We start from the raw sequence: 19,174 nt of genomic DNA on the forward strand, positions 1-19,174 counted from the left end.
GGCTCGCTGCTTCTTTCATGTGTCATGTCAAGGCAGGCTGGAGACTGCTGGGGGCTGCTCTGCTCAGCCTTGCCAAATCAATTTAAACCAAATTTATCCTAACTTCTCTCTCTGTGCAGTGGTATTCTTGCTCCTGTCTTTTGAGCAGGGTTTGTTGCACAAAAAACAACCAAGGACGCACATTCAGGTGTTTCAGTGGTTGAGCTCCTTCTGCTCTCTGTGGCTCAATTCCAGTCTCATTTCCTGGGCAGTTTTCCACCTACTGAGCAGTGGCCTACAAAATCATTTTCAATAGGCTGCTTGCAGAATGCCTAATTGTTCAACTAGAAATCAGGATATCTGATACATATCAGGTAGCCCATTTATAATTTCTCTCTCATAAACACACAGATACATTGTGAGCCTGGTAGATGGGACTGCAGCTCCCAGAAATCTGCAACAATGGACAGTGACACGCATTTTATAACAGCCAAACCACACCTCACCTACAGAGCTGTCCCAACATTCAGTGCAGTTAAAGGAAACACTGCTGTGGGATTTTGGTCATGTTCAAACCACTTTTCTATCCATACTGGTTTAATCACTATTTCCATATTTGCTGAAAAACTGTACCCATTCATGATTAATTTTAAATATTCCATGTTATTTCAGGGATATTATACTTCAATTTCCATGCCTGGTCTACTCAGAATTATATTTCAATGATCTTTTCATAAAAAACCCACACTTTTTTTGTAGGGAAGCACTTTCACTAGACATTTTTCTTGGAATTTTTGGGTATATTTGCTCTGAAAACAGCTACAGCTAAAAACTTCTGGCTTCTCCAAATTGGCACCTTGGAGAGAACAGCAATCAAGCCTGAAGAAATTTAATTTAGGATCCTGAGAATAATGAATGTTTGGATTTAGTTCAGATAACTACATATGAAAGGCTGGTCTTTTATGGATACACAAGACTGGAACAGTTCCTTTTTGTTCCTTCACAGTGGCTTATCCTGGACTAGATTGGAATGCTGACCATGCATAGTTAAGGATACCTTGGATTTTTTTTCTCTTCTATTTTATTTCTTTTTAAAAAGCACAGGGACATGATACAACTCTGGAGCAGTTTTAAGTTATTAAGTATTATGCAAACACCTTAACTGCAATTTAGTGTAGCATTAAGAGCACACCCATCCCACAAACCCACAATTACCACACTTGTTTCAACTTCTTATTTTATCCAGTTAACAGCAAAAGTGAAACATGCAATAGCTCATCATTAGACTTCACTATAGGAAAACCTGAAGATGCTTCCTATTAACATTATAACAACTAGAGATGAGGGAATAATTTGCAATGATTTATCCAAAAATGTAGCCTCTTTTTCTGTTCATGGAATATTTATTGGTAGCTCGTGGTTCTTCAATTTACTGAATATTCAAAAATATTTGACTCCTTCTTGGAGTATTTTTACAAGCAGAATGATCACATTTTGCTTTGAACACTCAATATTTAAAATTCACTACCTGAGCTGTGCTCATTAGTAAATGGCCAGGTAGGTGTGGGTGAATGATTCCTTGTCCAACTTGAAAAATGGAGCTTCAGAGAATCATCATGGATTTTAAATATGCCTTCCATGGCTTCCTGTGCCAGGGAAACTCAAATGCTTTAATGAGTGAACACAAAAGAGATGAAAGCTTGGCTAAAGATGAGTAGGTAAAATATGTGAGCAAACACTTGCAGAGCTTTTTGCAGCGTTTGCCCAGATCTAGTGACGTTGGCCAAGTGACCTCAAAGTGCCCAAACTCTGGCTCTGGGGTTAATGCAGCCACAGCAGCCTTAGATGTGAGAAACAACATTAAATTGTGTTATATGATCTTCACACCAGACTCTCCAAAAACACAGCCTGAGCTCCTGCTTTTCCTCTTCTTCATTTATTAAATTGCTTTGGCCAGGACTACAAATTTTTAATGCCCTGGTTATATCAAAACTCATGTAAACAGCTCTAGTTCTGCTCCTGAACAGACATCCCAACCAAAAGGAACCCAGGAGCTCCCTCCTAGTTCTAGGAGTTACATTTGAAGAAACAAGCTCACATAAAAGAACAAAATTATTTAGTGAAAACCTCCTTCTAGGGTCTAAAAATCAAACCCAAAGGCAAACTGCACAGTGCTGAACCACCAGCAGCCTCTGCTCTGCAGGCCCTCCTCACTACCTGATTAGCCTTGACATTTTTGACTTTCATCTTCCACACCATCCATCTTTTTAAATCAAATAAGCCCAAAAGGACACCCTTGAAAGTGCATCTGTATAGCCTGAAATATGTTAATAATTACAGTAATTAAACCAAAGGGAATTTTTGTTTTAAATTCTCCCCCTCCAAGTATAAATTTATGAACCTATCAAAACAATCTTTAATAATTAGAACTAAGATTTCAAAGTACATATTCTCAGTAAGAATAATTCCATATCACCCCAGCCAAATGCAAACATTTTTGCCAGTGAGTTCAGGGAGTTCAATGAACTCTTTCCTCTCAGATCTTGAAGTGTGCTACTTGAGACATCTCCAAACTTCATTCACCAATCCAGTATTTTATTCAGCTTTGATAAACACTACCCTATTTTAGCCTAATTTTCTAAGGAAAAAACCCTAATCTGTGTAGCACACCATCTGCCATCTCAGTAAATTACAAATCTGTTAGCCAATTCCAATTCTGAATTGGATTTAACAGGGGTGTACAATTCCCACAGATAGGAAATTGCTTCAATTTTTATGAAAATGGTGGTGGTAAGAGACAAAATACAAACTCAAACTAGTGGACTTGCTAGAGAAAGTCACAACAAACCAGACTTCTTCCATTCTATTTCTCATGGAATGCCTTGACACTGGAGAAAGGAATCAGCCAAAAAGGCAGGAATCAGATGCTTCTCTGCATTCAAGACAACCTTTCAACATATTTTTCCAATCTGCCACTAATTTTTAATAAGACAATTAATAACATCATTGATCAACTAATCCTGGGAGGCGTGACACCTGGAAAAAACTTTCTTTGGATCAACCCCTTTGAACATCAGTTGGGATGCCCACAATGAATGGATTTAAAAACCTGACTGGAGAAACTCAGGGATCTGGAATTGGGTAAAATTCAACAATCTGAGTCAGCTGCTCCTGCCTCAGCTGCTCCTGCCTCAGCTCGAGAGCTTCTAGGGCTGTCAGGAAGTGACTGGATTGTCATCCTCCTTTTGAGTTAATGCACCAAGTAAGTTATTTGTGTCATGCTACTGAGGAATCAAGCACGCACAACTAAGTAGCACTGTCAGATCAAAAAAAGTTCTTTGTGTACATATTTTCCAGAGCATTTTGTACCAAAGGAGACCTCAGAGATTAATGCTTAGTTTATCGAGATTATCAAACATGCCCAGATAGAAGACATTGCATTTAACAATATAATGAACCATTCTTTAAACTGAACTGTGCATTCCTGGACTTTTCCCAATTCTGCTGCTTGTTTCAAGGTTAGTATTTTCAAAACCTTCATTACTTTGCATTGTCTCCCTCTCCTGCCCCTATTCTGTGTCCTGACACACCAATGTACAACACAGACAGAAGAGAGTCTTTACTCTCATCTGCTCAACTCAGCAGTGGAAATCATGGGAATGCCACATAATTCCCGTTCTGTGATGCGAAAACAACTGTTATTATATTCTCTTACACACCTGGTTTCTTTCTTTTAATGCCTTTGCTTCCTCTGTCTGCGTTAATGCTTCCTTGAATAACAAAGTCTCCTGAGAGACACGTATGGCATTGAAATGTTTACAAAGCCACATTGCCTGAGGGGAGAAAAAAAAAAAAACAGGTTGAAATATTTGGAAAGAAAACGAGGCAATTTTTTTCAGAAGGTTGCAGAAAGACAGAGCTTTCCTAGCCATACATTTAAATATACAGACATTTACATATATAAGCAACTTTAGGTAGTTTCTTACAAAGATGTTCAAGAGTCTACAGCTTTGAATAACGGCTTTTTCATCTCCTGTACCTTAAAACAGAATTTAAAGAAGGAAACATTCTTCCTGCCATGCACTCACCACCATCACCTGCAGTTTCTGAGGTTCAAATACAACTTTGACCTTTGCATTTAATAGGTGCCAGTGGACATGAGACAACTGACCATGTAAATGGAGCAATTCACAGCACAAATGGGTAATTACCTTACTTCCCCCAGGCTAATTAGCCCGGCTAAAAGGCTGGGAAAACAAGGCAGGCAGAATTCTGTTGCATTCCAGCAGTATCACTACAGGAGTGATTTCTCACAGACCTCACTTGAAAATACCTATTTAACCCGTAGTGTTATACACAGGTGTATCCCTCAGGAAGGCCATCCTTCAATTTGTCTCGTGCTCATCTATCACTTGGATAAATCTCAAAATTCTTTTCCCAGAATAAAATTTTCCCAAATGCTGAGCTCAGTAGAAAGTAAGAAGGTGAGTGGGAAGTGTTACAGCACTGAGGGTAAGGTACTTACAACTGTAGTTTTCCCAGAAGCAGGTGGGCCCAGGACACAAACTCTTGGAGCTATGGAACAAGGATATGCAAATGTCAAATACAGAACAGCAAAAATCCCAACCAGTTTCCCACTCTTGTATTGCATAATATCAATGGAGCCACCATGAAACAATTATCTCAGCTGGAAAGCTGCCTGAGTGGAGACTTCAGGATTGGGCTCCACTGGGGAAAAAAATGGGGAACAGTAAATCAGTGCCAGCTGGGTCCTCCTTTAATCTCCATGGTCAATGAGATTAACACTCTAACCATGCCACTTGGAGAGATAGATGAGATACATATATCTCAATCCATTTAAACACATGGAGAGTTTAGTGGGTGAGCCATAAGATACAAACATTTCCTTACCAGAGTTTGACTTTTATTCCCGAAACATTGATTTAGAACTAACACATTTTCTGATGAAAAACTGTTTCACTATTTGGTTTCACCATTTAGTTTCACCAAAATAGGTTGTGTCAGGGTTCAGAGAAGATTTAGATACTACAAAATGAAGCACTCTCTCACTATGCTTTTTGACAGATGCCTTCAATTTTTCTAGTCACCATTTAAAGTAATTTTCCTCTTCTGTTTCTTGTGTTTCTCTGCCACTCCTTTCCCTGAGGGGGCAAGGTGCAAAAAATGCATCCCAGTTCTGAGGAATTCTTAATCCAATGCATACACACAACACAATAGGCATTACTGCCATAAGCTTCGTTGGGAATGAATTAGAGGCAAGACAAACAAGAGAAAATGGAGTTGCTCTTAGGAAAGTATTTGGAACTTTTTCCATAAATACACCTTGGGCTGCAATCCCTTGAACTGTCATTTTATATTAACAGCTTTGATGGTTTTTTCCCCCTATACCATAGGGAAAAAAAAAAACCCAAACCAAACCAGACTGTGCAGGAGGGACTGGTTAGTATTTACTGGAAATAACGTAGGTCAGAGCAGAGGAGGGATCTGCTCACCCAAAAACCTCCTCAGCTCTCAATAACCAAGGGAGATCGTGTCTGATGGTAACAAACAGGCAAGGATGTGAAATGTATTTTTATGAGGCCTTCCATGCACTTAACAGTTATTGGGCAGGTGCAATTTTTAAACATACATGAAACCCAAATTATGGATTCATCTTTACAAAGTTATCTGACTTGGAAGGTTTAAGAACAACTCCCCCCTTATTGGTTCTTGCAAGTGCAACAGAACTAGTACACAATGTAGAAAAATACTTTAAAAGGATACATCAGCTGTTTTTATCACCTAATTTCTTTCAAATGTAATGTGATTAAATCCTAGGGTTTTTTTAAAATCTAACACCTTGAAACTCCAGCCCGGTACTTAGGAATTATTTATAAACAGCGTCATAAAAGAGTGCTTGGGTGCCAACACTAATCAACTTCTTCAAACCACTTCAAAGAAAATCAAAAAACCTTTCCATCCACAGATCCTTTTGAGGTTTAACTAGGAGCATGATTTAAAATTCACAAGAAAGCCCTTAGGTATTGAAGCTTTAATACACAGCTTTCTTGGACAAACGTTTGATAAAAAACGAAACATACCATTATATACACCATCTCATGCTTTAATATTGCCCAGGGCTACTGTAAATGCTCACTTTGTACTAAATCTGGTTTTCTCTCTGCTTAGTGGCTGGCAGCAGATGGGGCAGTGTAATTCACTGATTTACTCATTTGCACACTTGTAGGACTCCTCTAAAGCATTCTCCCCAAACATATGACACAGGGGCACAAGCAGGACACCACTGGATGTAATGTTTAACCCCCTCCCATCAACAAATAGTCACTATTTAATACTGCAGCTCCAAACCAGCAGCTAAATGAAGTCAGGAAATTCTGGGAAATGCCTTTTTCTTCAGTAACAAATCATATTTAATTCTGTATTTAGCCTTGATGAGATGTTACAGGATTTACTGGTCTAAGTAAAGCCAGTTTTAACATTCAACAACGATTTTAGCAACAACAAAATTAATCCTGGAATAACACAAAAGAACAGCTGGACTCACAGAGTTCCATTTAAATTCAAAAGATTCTATGACTAATATTAATACAACTGAATTTTCTGAACTTGTAAGAGAAATCGTTTGTCAAAAAGAGGAGAAGCTCACGGTACACACTGAACATTCTTGCAGAACTTTTTTACATTCCTTCAGAGGTTTGAGTGTAAAGGAGGAACTCACAGAAATGCCACTTGGATCCTGAAAGCCTTTTTCATTAGCACAAACCAAGGTACCGTGTAGAAAACTTGTATCTTTGAATATGAAAGAATTATCAGTCTTCATGTGGCCCCTGAAGGTTTTTAGAAGGAACACATGAAAGAACAATAGTACAGAGCCCGAAGCACAAACACTTTGCCACACATTTGACCTATGAGATTTTCAAGGCAGTTGTAAGCTATAATCACCATTAGACTTGTTTATATTTTTAAAAGTACTTTAGACCCTATTATTAATTAAAAAGGTTTTCTAACTTCACACCTGGGAGAGATGCAATGCTTCTTTTCCACACATCTCTGTTTGAAATTTTCTCTAGGGCTAAAACTGTCTAGCAAGGCAAGATCATGAAAATTCATCACTTTACTGATGGCTCTAATAAGGTTTTTTTTTCTTCTAAATAGTCAGCACCTTCCGCCATGATCAAAAAGTAAAATCAACTCTGCTACACATTTCTGTTACATTATTTTCCATATAATTTATTCTTAAAACAACATTTAGGCTTTAATTTTAATTGGAGTTCCTCTCCTTCCTTAACAGGGTTTTCCAGACCAAAAGCAGACAGCATTTTCCCCTTGACAAACAACTGCTGTAGTTCTATCTTTAGCCTCTAAGGACTGAAGTCATAAGATGGAAACCTGCCTAATTCTGTTAGTAAAATACTGTGAGGCTTTAGGACGAATGCTAGCCCAATGTGAAGAAATTTTATCAGCATTCTATCAACCTGCAGGAAATTCTTCCACATATTTTCCATGGGTCTACAAACCAGATTGATTATTCATGCTGCCTGCACTAGAAAAGGCTGGACACAATTTTGCAGGGTTTGATTTTTTTTTTTCTTTAACGTATTTAGCAGCATTTCAGTCAACATCCATCTGATCAGCACCACTAAGAGCTCACAGCACCTCCAGTGATAATGATTTCATTGAAGCTGCAGCAGAACTTTCATAATGGTTTACTCTGGTTTTAAAGAAACATCAAAGCTCCATGACACTAGCTCTCCCTGACAGCTCATGCAGAACAAAAATTACAGTTCAGTTGTGCATATCCAAATATAATCTGCCTAAGGGTGAGCAGTTTGTAAATCAAATAATTTGATTGAGGGTACATGCTTTTATTGTGCAGAATACAGACTTCCTATTCAATTTACCAGGTTTTGTTACACAGAGGAGCAGACACACTCACTGTTCCTTCAGCTGAGATGCCACTGAGCAGTGGAACTCATTAACAGCAGCGAGTAACAAACTAATCAAAAAGCAGAGAATCTGCCAGCCCAGGTAGAGTAGGAACCCAAATTTACACCTGACAAAAGGAGTAATTAGCGAGCTTAAAGACAACAGGAAATATCAGATGGGGCACAGAACGCATTAATAATTGATACACCAGAACTCTTTGTTATTCCCTTAGAGGGTTTCATTGTTATAACTGTTAAAGTGCATTTTTGATTAGATTACCCACTAAAAAAAGAAATTAAAAGCATCTTGCCTATAACTATTCCAAAATGCTCACCATTTTTTTTGTTTCCAAGACTCCCCAAGACTCAGTCTGGAAAGTTTGATGCATCACCTGCCAACGGTGGAGCAGTTCCCAACAGCTGTTAACAAATCAGGAATTGAACTATTTATGGTGTCTCCATTTTCACTCACCATCATCGTTGCTCTGCTTTAAATGGTTTATCATGAACTCAATGGGATCATCTGGCTTATGAATCAATAGCTCTTCAAGCATGTTCTGGAAATAAATAGGACAAAGTCAGAAGAAAATTTAACACAGCTCTGCAGTCATGATATCTTGCATTTCTACAGCAATGTTACAATGAGGATTCTAAACAGCTTATAAATGTTTATTTATTTTCTTTCACAGCCCAAGTTGAGACTTCAGAACCTATTTTACATGCTGAAAAACTGAAGCTGGTCATAAAATTTTCAATAAACCCCCCCAACCTATTTGCTTTTGCTTATTTGTGGTACATATGGACACCAGAAAGGTTTGGCTTGAGCAGCCTGGGGTTGATAATGGTTGAGCCAGCACTGACATAAAAACTACACAAGGAGTTTGGAAACCAGAATTAACTTGAATTTGTGTCTCTGCAGGGCAAGTTGAACCTTCTCCAGCACATTCCCACAAGTTTCTGGCTGACCCAGAGGAGAGCAGAACGGACAAGAGCTGTGGAGAACACGACCCACCAGCCAAACTCACAGAAACAGCACATTTTGCACCTGTTCCTGTGCCAGCCTTGCCTCCTTCATGAAAAGGAGCGGGGACAAGGTGGGAAAAAAAAGAATAAAAAAGCTTTAAGCCTTGCCTTGAATGTCTCTTTGAAGCCCATTTTCATGTTAAATCCTTGAGCTTATACAGGGCCTTGTTTCAGTTCCCACCCGTAGCAGTGGGGATCTTGCACTGGTTGCAGGGAGGATTTTGGCTTCAAAGGCAGAAAAAGAACAACCCTGAGAAATCCACACATTTCCTAGTAAGACATTTCAGCACAGCCACGAGTTCTGTAATTAAAACTAAACATCAAACAGAACTAATGTTCTAATTTAGATAAGCTGCAGAAATGCTCATGCTGGAAGAGACATCTATTTCTAAAAAGCAGTCATAACACTTTCATATTTGCAAGTAAATTCCATAAAGTCTGTATAGTCCATAAAATTTTATATCCTCACCAACTGATTGTCTTTTATTAGAGTGGCCTATTTTTTTCCCTACTTCATCCACTTCATTAGAATAATTAAATCACTCAATTTTGTTTATAAACTGGTGATTGTGCAAGTTCTGATGCGTCAAGGTCTGGGTAGCACAGAGCATAAACTATGAAAATTGCAATTTTATTGGAAGCCCATTTAAAAATTATTACTTTCCAGAAACATTTCTTTAAACTAAAAAATTTGGATTTGGCACTACACTTATCAGCACCTTTAAAAATAACAAACCTAAGAAAATCTGGGTTTATTATAATTCAAAAACATTCAGGCTGACAGTGACTGACACTGTCAATATTTCTTGCCCAAATCCTACCTTCAAACCCTTAATTTTATTCAATTCTGCTAAACTCAGTTTAATTTCATGAGTAGTTCTGCTAAGCTCTGGGGCAGGTTCATGTTTTGGGTCTCAAGTAATTTTACATTTTGTGTTTTGTAAATGTTTTAGCACAAGAATTTCAAGCTGTGTTTGTGTCATTACGTTGCTCCAACACAACTGAAACATGAAAAGAAAACACGACCCTGAGTAAGTCCCAGAAACATTTTATGTAATATGAGTTCCTGCAGCTGCATTCAATGCCTCATAGCTTACAAAACACAGCATTGCATTTAAAAAAACCCCCAAAATCACAACTATTACGCCGCACTAATCATAATAAACAGAGGAAAAAAAAAAAAGGATTGCACAGAAAAAATAGGAAAAGAAATAAACGTGTGTGTGTTTCAGTGAGATCTGAACAAGTGAAAAATGACTTTGTAACAGAGTTAGCAGCACGCAGGGGAAGGCTCTCCGGCAAGTTCTCCTGTGAGAACAGCACCGGAACATTTGGTCCCTCACACAAACCTCCCCATGCACGACACAAGGGCTTTTTCCGAACCTGCAGAACAAATCACACCCTTCTCTACAGCAGGGAAACCAGCCTTGCTACGTGCCGAAATCACACCGACTCCACAAGTGCCATTTTCTCCCTTTATTTTTGACACACCCGTCCCCGAACAGCCCCGACAGGAAGGCAGGAGGAAGGGTTTTAACCGGGGGCTGATCAGCAGGCGGTGACCGGCCCCGCTCGGCGACGGCAAACCCTCCCCGCGTTCTTCCCGCACCGCGTTTGTCACTGTCCCCCCTTTCCTCCCCGTTCTCCGCCCCTGCTCGTCCCGCCTCGCCTTTCACCGACTCCTTTCTTCCTCAGGCTGCCACTTTCTTCCGCAAAACAAATGACACGTACGAGCCGCAGCAACTGCCAATTAAAACAATTAACTGCGAGAGCCCACGGCCGCTTCTCGCACACGGACACCCGCCCGTCAGTTTCCACAGGAGCCCGCATCGGGCGCTCGCCGCTGCCCCTTTCCGCCTCCCCCGTGCCCGTCCGGCCGCCCCCGCGCCGCGGAGAGGCTGGCGGGGAGTCTCCGTTCACCTGCAGGAGCTGGAAGAGCCCCCGCTCCTCCGCATAGGCGCCCGCGGGCGGCGGCCATGCCCGGCCCTCGTCCGCCACGGCCTCCTCCGCCATGGCCGCCCCTAGCAACGCGACGCGTTGCTAAGCAACGTCATCACCGCGCGACGAGGAACGGCCTCGCTCCACATGGGGGCGCGGCCACCGCCTCGTTAACTGCAACGGGGGCGCGGGGAAACGTCATCGAGCGGCGACGGTTGCCGGGGAGACGGCGGCGCGGTTGCCGAGGCAACAGCGGGGCTGAGGGCCCGCGGTCAGCGCTGGCGGCCCGGTCATCCCGCCCAGCCCGGCCCGGTCATCCCGCCCAGCCCGGCCACCCCTGCCAGCCCGGCCGCTCCCGGGGAGCTGCCACACCGCCCCCGCCCGCCCACCGGCCGGTAGGAGCCGCAGGGCTCGCTGCACGAACGGGCTGGGGGGCTCAGGCGGGTGGGGGATGCGGGCGAGGCTGCCCCGAGAGCTTCTGCTCTTTCCCCAGGGTCCAAACCAGCCCCAGGGTCCAAAGCAGCCCTCTGAGGAGGGGCAGGTTAAACCCGGCCCCGGCCCCGCCGGCGAGCTCGGCCGGCTCCCGTTAACGGGAGAGCTCTGGAGCCGCTGGCGCGATGGTTTTACAGCGATCAGAGAAGCCACGGCTCCCCGCGGCCCCGCCGCAGCCGCGCGCTTGATGCATTGCCGCATTATCTTTACAATAGACCCACTAGGGTTTATGGCATCTGATTGTCAGTGCTCCCCTCTGGGTTCTCTGCCTCTTTTTGCAGCATCATTACTAACTCATTGACTTACTGCTTGGGGCTCTGGGACTGCAGGGCTTTGGCACAATATATCTCCTATTTTCCCCGCTTTTTGCTTTTTTTTTTTCGTTGTAACTTTTCCACTAACCTACACAATTCCAACTCAGGCGAGACGTAGAATTGCATAATTTCCAAAAAGCAACTTCATTTCTCTCCTTTTCGCCCCAGATCCAGAAAGAAGCAAACATGAACGAGGTAGTGGAGACCCTAAGAAAGATAGAGCAGAACTACAAGCTCTTCCAGCAGCAGCAGTTTTCATTTGTCAGAGCGCTGGAACACAGCCGGGAGGAAGCCCATGACTTGGTGAGACCCGTGTCATCCATCACCCAGGTACAAAGCATTCAGCACCAAGTGCTCTCTGCCCATGAGAACAGGGACAACACGGGGCTGGCGGGCACCCGGGGCCAGTTCAGGGACGAAGAAATGTTTTTACTGAGGGAGGACGGACAAAAGCTCTCCAGTAACGTTTGTGTATAACTCGAGATGTGAGGAGAGAAGCGCCTGTGAGGGCTTCCCATTATCACGGCAGGAATCTCATTGCTGAGCAGCACTTTCTGGTTTAGTTTAGCACTGCTGGGGCACAGCCAGAAATATAGGGCACAAGAAAACAATCAAACCAAGCCTCCTTCCCCAGCCACACATGGAATCTGTAATCCTTAACTTGTAGGAAGCAGCATGTCTGGCTCTTCCCCCTGGTATTGGTGCTGCTGTATCTTTCTATAGTGCTTATTAAAAATAATGGCTGTGTTACAGAGGGAGGATGATGGATTGAGGGCTGAAAGTCCCAAGTGGGCAAGGGGTTTTCTGGGCTGGTAAGTGAATTGTCTTGGAATTTTTATAACATGGTGTACTTAAAGGTAGAACTTAGACCACCTGGAGACAGAAGGGGGAAGAAAAATCTAAACAAAATCAGAATTGTGAATTTGAGACATCAGAACTCAGGCACAAAACTCAGATGGATGCCAAAGGCAGAGTGAAACCCAGGCTGCTGTCAGGATTAGGACACAGAATGAGCTGGTTGTCTTTTCCAAGGGCTGCCTCTCCCTCATATAAGGGCTTTGCTCATTGCATTGAAAAGGATTGTGACAGACATTGCACTGAGCCATTTTTTCCCATTGAGATGTTGTGTAACATTATGCTGTTTTTAGAAGCACTGATATCCCAGTGGTGCTTCTTGGCAGAGGTAGAAGGGCTGCTCGTGGTGCGGGTGAAACCTGGTGGGTGGTGACCTCAGAAATGTGTGGATCCACAGCCTCCTCTGTGACACAACACAGGAAATCAGCGGTGGCAAACTCTGCTCCTGAGGGGGAGGGTGGGAAAGGGAAAAGAGCAAATTACTGGGAAGGACAGGGAGCAATTGGTGCAGCACACCCTGGTGATGCACTCAGCAGAATCCAAACCTCTACCGAAGAAACTTCACTGGTGACAAAAGCAGGCACCCATTTGAGTTTACTGCCATTCTCCCTATTTTTAATTTGCCATGGGAGGGCACAAGAATAAAAGCAGCAAACACAGAAATGTGTGTGGTCTCAGCCTACAGCTGACTTGACCACCAGCTCTCTTTGCATAGAAACATAGACACTACAGAAATAAAATGATATTGCACTGGAACATGGCTAAATTTCCAGCCCCCAGCAGTTTTATGTGGCAGCATTTTTAGCATGGAGTGATGGCATTTCTCAGGGAGGAGAGGAGGGCATAGGAACGTGGAAAGGTGGGAGTGCACGCCACAGTCAGGCAATGGCAACAGCTCTTTAAAGATTTCTGCATGGAGCAGGGTATAAAGTCTGGCTTGTGCAGAGCTGGACAGCCCTTGCAAGTTGTTCCTGTAGTCCTGGTCCCTGTCCTGGTCACTCAGGTGCATTAACTCTGTTGTTGATGTGGACAACAAGAGGTCCTGTTATCCCACTGGTGAACATCCAGGCTAAATGGATACTCTCCTTAGGACTGTTTCTGCTCACAGCAGCAGTAAAAAATCCTGCCACTCACAAGGACACAGCACTCAGCAAAGAGTGTGGAAGGAGGAATCTGTAGTGGAAATGGACCCTTTGGGGCCATTTTTTATTTTTCTTACAAACCTGCTGAGAATTTGGCCAAGCACGTTCATGGCTTCTCTGTATGCAGAGACTGTATCCATGTTGGAACAGCTACTTCCCTCTTGTCTTGGAATCTTACAGAAAGCACTGAAGGTGTTGGAGCCCAGCTCTGGCTGCCAACCAGCCACTCAGAATTCATATTCTGAAGAGCCTGTAATTTCTTTGGAGATGATACTTAATCCCTTGGCATAACATTTCCTCATGCAATGCCCTCACTCTGAGTAACACAACTGCTCAGGGCAAGCAGGGAATAGCATTGCTCTAGCAGGTTAGCCAGGGCAATTTAGGTTAAATAGGTTGAGTTTGCAGTCATGTGCCAGATAAAGACCCGTGAAGGATGCATGATGCAAACACATCACTCCAAACCATTCCCAGTTTGGTGGCTGCCCTCACTTCCCACCCTGCTCTGCCCAGGCAGCTGTGGCCGGGGCAGAGGGAGCAGACAGAAGACCCCACACTCACTCAGCCTGCTCCTGCGGTGCTGCGAGCACAGCTGGGTTTGGCTGTGCACTCCTACACGTCTCAGGGTCAGGAAGGCTCTGTGTGCTGATGCGCAGATTCCTTACTCCAGCCTTCCTCAGGCACGAGGAATGACAAGCAAACATCCCATAGTGCTCACACTCAGAGCCACAAGAGACAGCAGCTTCTCCTCACTAACCTGAGCAGCTTTGCAGCATAAATTCAGTGCAGTTTAACACCGCTGACCCCTGGTTTTCCCCCTGTGCAGGTCCAGTGCTACAAGGACCACCACTGTTACAATGCCACAGACAGGCGCGTCCTCAACATGTTCATCTCCATCTGCAACGATCTCCGCAGCCTCTGCCAGAAGCTGGAAACGGTGCACCCTGGCGACAGCGTGAGCAATGGCCTTTTGGAGAAGTGCAAAGTGCTCCTTAACGACAGCAACGACTTCACTGCCATCCGAGCCACGTAGGTGCCTCCTCAGCTCAGCTCCTGGCGCTCGACTGTCAGTGCTGGGGGACTGGCACTGCACATTCTCACCTGGCTTCTCCACCAGTTCTGTCACAAGGTCCTCCCCAGGTTCCTGTCCCAGCTGTTGGGAAAACACTGCCATATCCATGCACAAGGACTGCTGGGTTGTTTGTCCATCCTTCTTGCTGGTGCATGGCATGCCCTGAGGTCCGTGCAGTGCTCAGGCAGGTTACCTGCTCCTGCCTCCTGCTCCTCCTCTGCACAGAGCTAATTTCTGCAGGGCAAGTGTCTGTATGTCCTCTCCAAGACTTCCAGATCTATGCCAGGGTGGTTTTTGGCAGGACTCATTCCTCAACATGCAGTTCTATCCCTGCTTTTCTGTTTTTGGGAAATGGCTGGCTGTGCTATCCTGCTCTTCCGTGGGGGGTCTGAGGGTGGCTCCCAGGGTTGCACTGCTGGGACTCCTCTGCCAATTGTTTCCCTCTGTCCCACAGCTACCCCCACGGTGTTGTGAATTACCTGAGCTTGGAAGAAGCAAGGCATCGCTATGGAGGGGTGGTGAGCCTCATCCCCATCGTTATAGACAGCATGAGCGAGTGGATAGCTTACATGAAGAGGCACGTGCTGTACAAAGTGAGTCGTGGACGTGGCATGTCCAAGAAGGAGACACCCATTTCCCAAACACCATCTGCTGTGCACCTTGCAGCTCCAACCTCCATTAGTAATAAACATACTGTACAATTGCAGGAAAAAGATTTCCAGACATACCTGGCTGAAAATCAACGTCCGCAACAAAAAGCTCCCTGGAGGCCACCAGGCAAACACCCCTTTTAAAGGATCAAAGCTCCTGCATCTTCTGCTCACCATCTTTAACTACCTGGCTGATTAAAGACAATGAAACGAACACTAGAGATCCATCCTGAGTCCACTTTCTGAAGAGTTGCCCTGCAGCCAGCCTGGGACAGATGCATTCGCTCTCCCTTGCTGATATTTCCACTCTTCTCCTCAAAGTCATATCCCAACAGAGGTAGCTGTAGCTACAGCTGGTCCCTGGGACCAGCACTGCAGTGGGAACAGGAAACAGTCAGGAGTCATCAAGTTCTAATCTCTCAGAAATGAATCTTGGACAAGCTACTTGAAATAGGATTTTACATTTTCTCAGCCTCCTTCCTGAGGAACATCCCCTTCCTCGCCACAGCCAGCGGGGTGAAGAACCTGCCTGTGTGAAGGATGTGGTACAGAGCAGCAAAGGCCTGGCATTATGGATTCAGACAAGTCTTCAAGATTTAGACTTGTCTCTAAGATTCCCTCACCCCCATAGAAATTGTATGGTTACCTGGACCACAGAATCTCTGTTTACAGCACACTAAGGAGGTCTCCATATATGCCACTGGCTACAGAGGCCAGTGTGCTTCAGCTGTGCTCTGCTGCAGCCTCCTGCAGCTCCTCACACCACAGAACATCTCCCCTTACACCTGCTTGACTCCTCTGCTGTCACAGCTAGAGATGTAAAGGACAGCAGAGCTCATTTTGCCCTTAGTTTGTGTGTACTGACAATAGCCAAACGTGGACAAAACACCCCTGTGCTCCTCAGACCTCTGCAATATAAAAGCCATTTCCAGTCCATGTGATCCATGGGAATGTGGTGGGACCATCATGTTCAGATGGTTCCTGTTCAAATTGCAAATTAAACTGTCTGTGCTTTCCCTGTTTCAAGGCAAGGTTAGCATTACCTTATCCAGATGTCCCACCTAAGGGGCGGGCCCAGGCTGGCTCTGGGGCTTAAAATATGCAGCATGTGGTCAGACCCTAAAGCCCTTCCTAAATAACAGTGTCCTCCCTGTATCTGGCTGCTCTTTTCCCCTCCCACAGGCAAATTACCTCCTGCTCTTTCCTTCCTGCTGGAAGGAAGACACTCCTGAAGAAACAGTTTCCCCTTGCATACCTGGCTCAGTGTGTTAATATTATGAGAAAGCTGTTGCCTTAAAATCACCAGTTTTTGGCAACAAGAAGCGAAAATTAGAAGGGAGAATTAATACAGAGGAGGGGGCATAGGAAGGAATGACAGCTCAGATGAAATGGAAAGTATTTTCAGGAGCATTTTTTACTCCTCACATAACCCCACATTGTTTTGCACTTTTTTCCTTTCCCCTATCCACTTGTACTGCAATGCACCCACCCAGTCTGGAGTAGGGCCCTATTTTTAGGGAGATTTGATCCAACTGAACTGAACCTTGGTGAACTCAAAATGGTAACAGAGGGTCACAGAGCGACTCCCGGGCACTACTGGGGCCGCAGCCAGTGGAATGTCACCGTCACCCTCTCTGGCTTCACTTGAGATCCCTGGTGCAGAGGCAGCTTCAGGCTGAAAAATCCAAGTTGTGGCAGGTGCCCTGTTGTGTTCCATGGTGCAGACAAGTGTCCAGTGACAGTTGCTGTCTTGGAAAGCTTTTCAGGACAAGCTGTGAGGACTGAATGATGACAAGTGTTGGGAACACAAGAGATGCTATCCCCAGATCTTGTTTCCAACTTTCTTGGCCCTGTCCTATAGTTTAAATTTGAACACACAGGCTGTGAGGAGACCAAAATTATCCTGCATTTTTTGTAGCTCCCTTTCAGCTTTCAGGGATGAGCACAGCACAAATGGTTTGTCAGAACAGTCCTACCAAACCCAGTCCACCACTGCTGCTCAAAACCCCAGTGCAGTTGTCATTTTGCACTTGACCAAGGTGATACACACAAAAACCAGTTCCCAAATCTTAATAATAAGATTCATACACATGAGAAACAGTTCCCAAATCTTAGTAATAATTTCTAGCCTAGCCCTATCCTTTCAGTCAGTGTCATGCAGCCAAAATTTTAAGACCCAAGCAGAAAAATGAGTGCATAAAACTTGCAGTCTGAGTTTTGATAATGACAAGACCAGAATCTGTTGGAAGACTGCAAAGTTAAGTCCCACAAAAACATCCAGACAAATTACTTAATTTCCATACAAGTTCTCCTCTTCCAGAGTGGATGGACACTTCAAAAGACAAAAAGATACAGCAAGAATTGTTTTTCTCTACTACAAATCAAGCTGTTTGAAGAATTTACATAAACAGGATGTAAATGCCAAACACAAAAGTGCAATAAAGTTTACTTTAGCCTTGGTGAGCATAAAATTGCAAGATACACACTGAGAAACCAGGCAGGGCACCAGACTGACTTTCCTACAGATCTGTCAGTTAGTCCGGGAAATAAATGCTGCTTTTTTGTTCAAAGGCTGAAGTAGAGATATGGGCTGGTAATAGATTATCTCAACAGTATCCTGGCATCCGTATGAATTATTTCAGTGCTCTCCTTGATTCAGCTAAGGGTCAAACCAGGCTTTTGTCAACCTGAGCAACCTGCTCTAGCTGAAGATGTCCAGAAGCTGTAGATGCTCTAGCTGAAGATGTACAGGGTTGGACTGGGTGAGCTTTAAAGGTCCCTTCCGACCCAAACGATTCCGTGATGAACCATTCTGTGGTAAAACATTTTGTATGTTCACTATGTGGTTCCAGCCTCTCACAGGCCGAGAGGACAGGGCATAGCTCAGACCCTGAGAAGTTAAGATGAAGTGTCAGGAATGCTGGTGGGCCCTGGAGGGAACCAGAAAGGACGATTCAAGGGAGAGAGGAAACTCAGCATCCCAAAGATGCCGCGGAAGCTGATGCGGAGCGAAGGGATGGGCTTGGCAGGGCCTCTAGCGGCCACCTCGCATCGGTGTCCAAACCTCTCAACAGCAACTTTTCAACAGTTCCAACAATCCCGCTTTCCCCTCGTCCTGAATCCCCAGGGCCTTTTTAACATTGGTTACAGGAATCCCACCCCTGGGATACAGCCCAGGGCGCTGCGGGTCCGCCCGCCCCCGCTCCCCTCCCCAGAGCTGTAATTTCAGAAGAGCCATCGGCTGTTCCCTGTCACCACCACCCTGTTCCCACGTCATAAACACCCCGAGGCAGGAGAGCTGCTTTCCTGGGACTCCTGAGTTCCCTTGGTGGTGGTGCAGCACCAGTTTGAGCTTTTAGTGAGCTGAGCACCGAGCAGAGCGAGCAGAGGCGGCTGCGCAGAAACCGGGAATAGCGTCTGGCAGACAGCAAAGATCAGCCGGCCCAAAGAGTGCACGTGGAGTGAAAAAGCCTTCGGAGAAAAAGGTTCAGCCAAGCAAAGCCCACAGACAGCAAATCATGACGGCCATAAGTCAGTTATTTGGAATAGTCTTGTCTGGAAAGCAAAGCCCGTGGGAATGCAAACCAGGCTTCCTTTGCAGAGCTCCTGAGTGTAACGGATGAAACTCCACTCCTGTGATTTCCTATTTTGTAAGCACTTCTAAAACCCACCATTGTGCCAGCAGCTAAGCAGTTCCAACGAATTGAGATCAATCAGCAAAGATATTTTAATTTCCTGAATTTGAAGTATTTCCTTCCCTAAT

General features: G+C 44.5%; 2 protein-coding genes across 7 annotated transcripts in view; one reads left to right on the forward strand and one right to left on the reverse strand.

The window, feature by feature from the left end:
• AK8 (adenylate kinase 8) overlaps positions 1-11,011 on the reverse strand; it is a 64,237-nt gene extending 53,226 nt beyond the window's left edge. Inside the window, exons 1-4 of one of the 6 annotated variants that reach the window (XM_069032019.1) lie at positions 10,869-11,011; positions 8,398-8,482; positions 4,505-4,554; positions 3,699-3,812 (exon numbers count right to left, since the gene is read on the reverse strand). In XM_069032019.1, the coding sequence (XP_068888120.1) occupies positions 3,699-3,812; positions 4,505-4,554; positions 8,398-8,482; positions 10,869-10,961 (342 nt within the window). In that variant the 5' untranslated portion in view covers positions 10,962-11,011. Of the gene's footprint in view, positions 1-3,698; positions 3,813-4,018; positions 4,159-4,190; positions 4,275-4,504; positions 4,555-8,397; positions 8,483-10,617; positions 10,720-10,868 lie in introns of those variants that run through there. The other 5 variants (XM_069032020.1, XM_069032021.1, XM_069032024.1 and 2 more) reach the window with 5 other exon arrangements.
• Positions 11,012-11,875: 864 nt separating this feature from the next.
• On the forward strand, positions 11,876-15,555 carry SPACA9 (sperm acrosome associated 9). The gene is made up of 3 exons (XM_069032028.1): positions 11,876-12,022; positions 14,516-14,718; positions 15,216-15,555. The coding sequence occupies exons 1-3, from the start codon at positions 11,879-11,881 to the stop codon at positions 15,553-15,555; spliced, it is 687 nt and encodes a 228-aa protein (XP_068888129.1). The 5' UTR covers positions 11,876-11,878.
• The last annotated feature ends 3,619 nt before the right edge of the window (positions 15,556-19,174 follow it).

Source organism: Aphelocoma coerulescens, chromosome 17, assembly GCF_041296385.1.
Source record: "Aphelocoma coerulescens isolate FSJ_1873_10779 chromosome 17, UR_Acoe_1.0, whole genome shotgun sequence".
NCBI lineage: Eukaryota > Metazoa > Chordata > Aves > Passeriformes > Corvidae > Aphelocoma > Aphelocoma coerulescens.

Bases quoted from the DNA above. Each gene is read 5' to 3' on its own strand.
- SPACA9 (XM_069032028.1), top strand. From the start codon at position 11,879: ATGAACGAGGTAGTGGAGACCCTAAGAAAGATAGAGCAGAACTACAAG. The intron at 12,023-14,515 runs GTACAAAGCATT...CCCCCTGTGCAG, and splicing joins CCGTGTCATCCATCACCCAG to GTCCAGTGCTACAAGGACCA. The intron at 14,719-15,215 runs GTAGGTGCCTCC...TCTGTCCCACAG, and splicing joins TTCACTGCCATCCGAGCCAC to CTACCCCCACGGTGTTGTGA.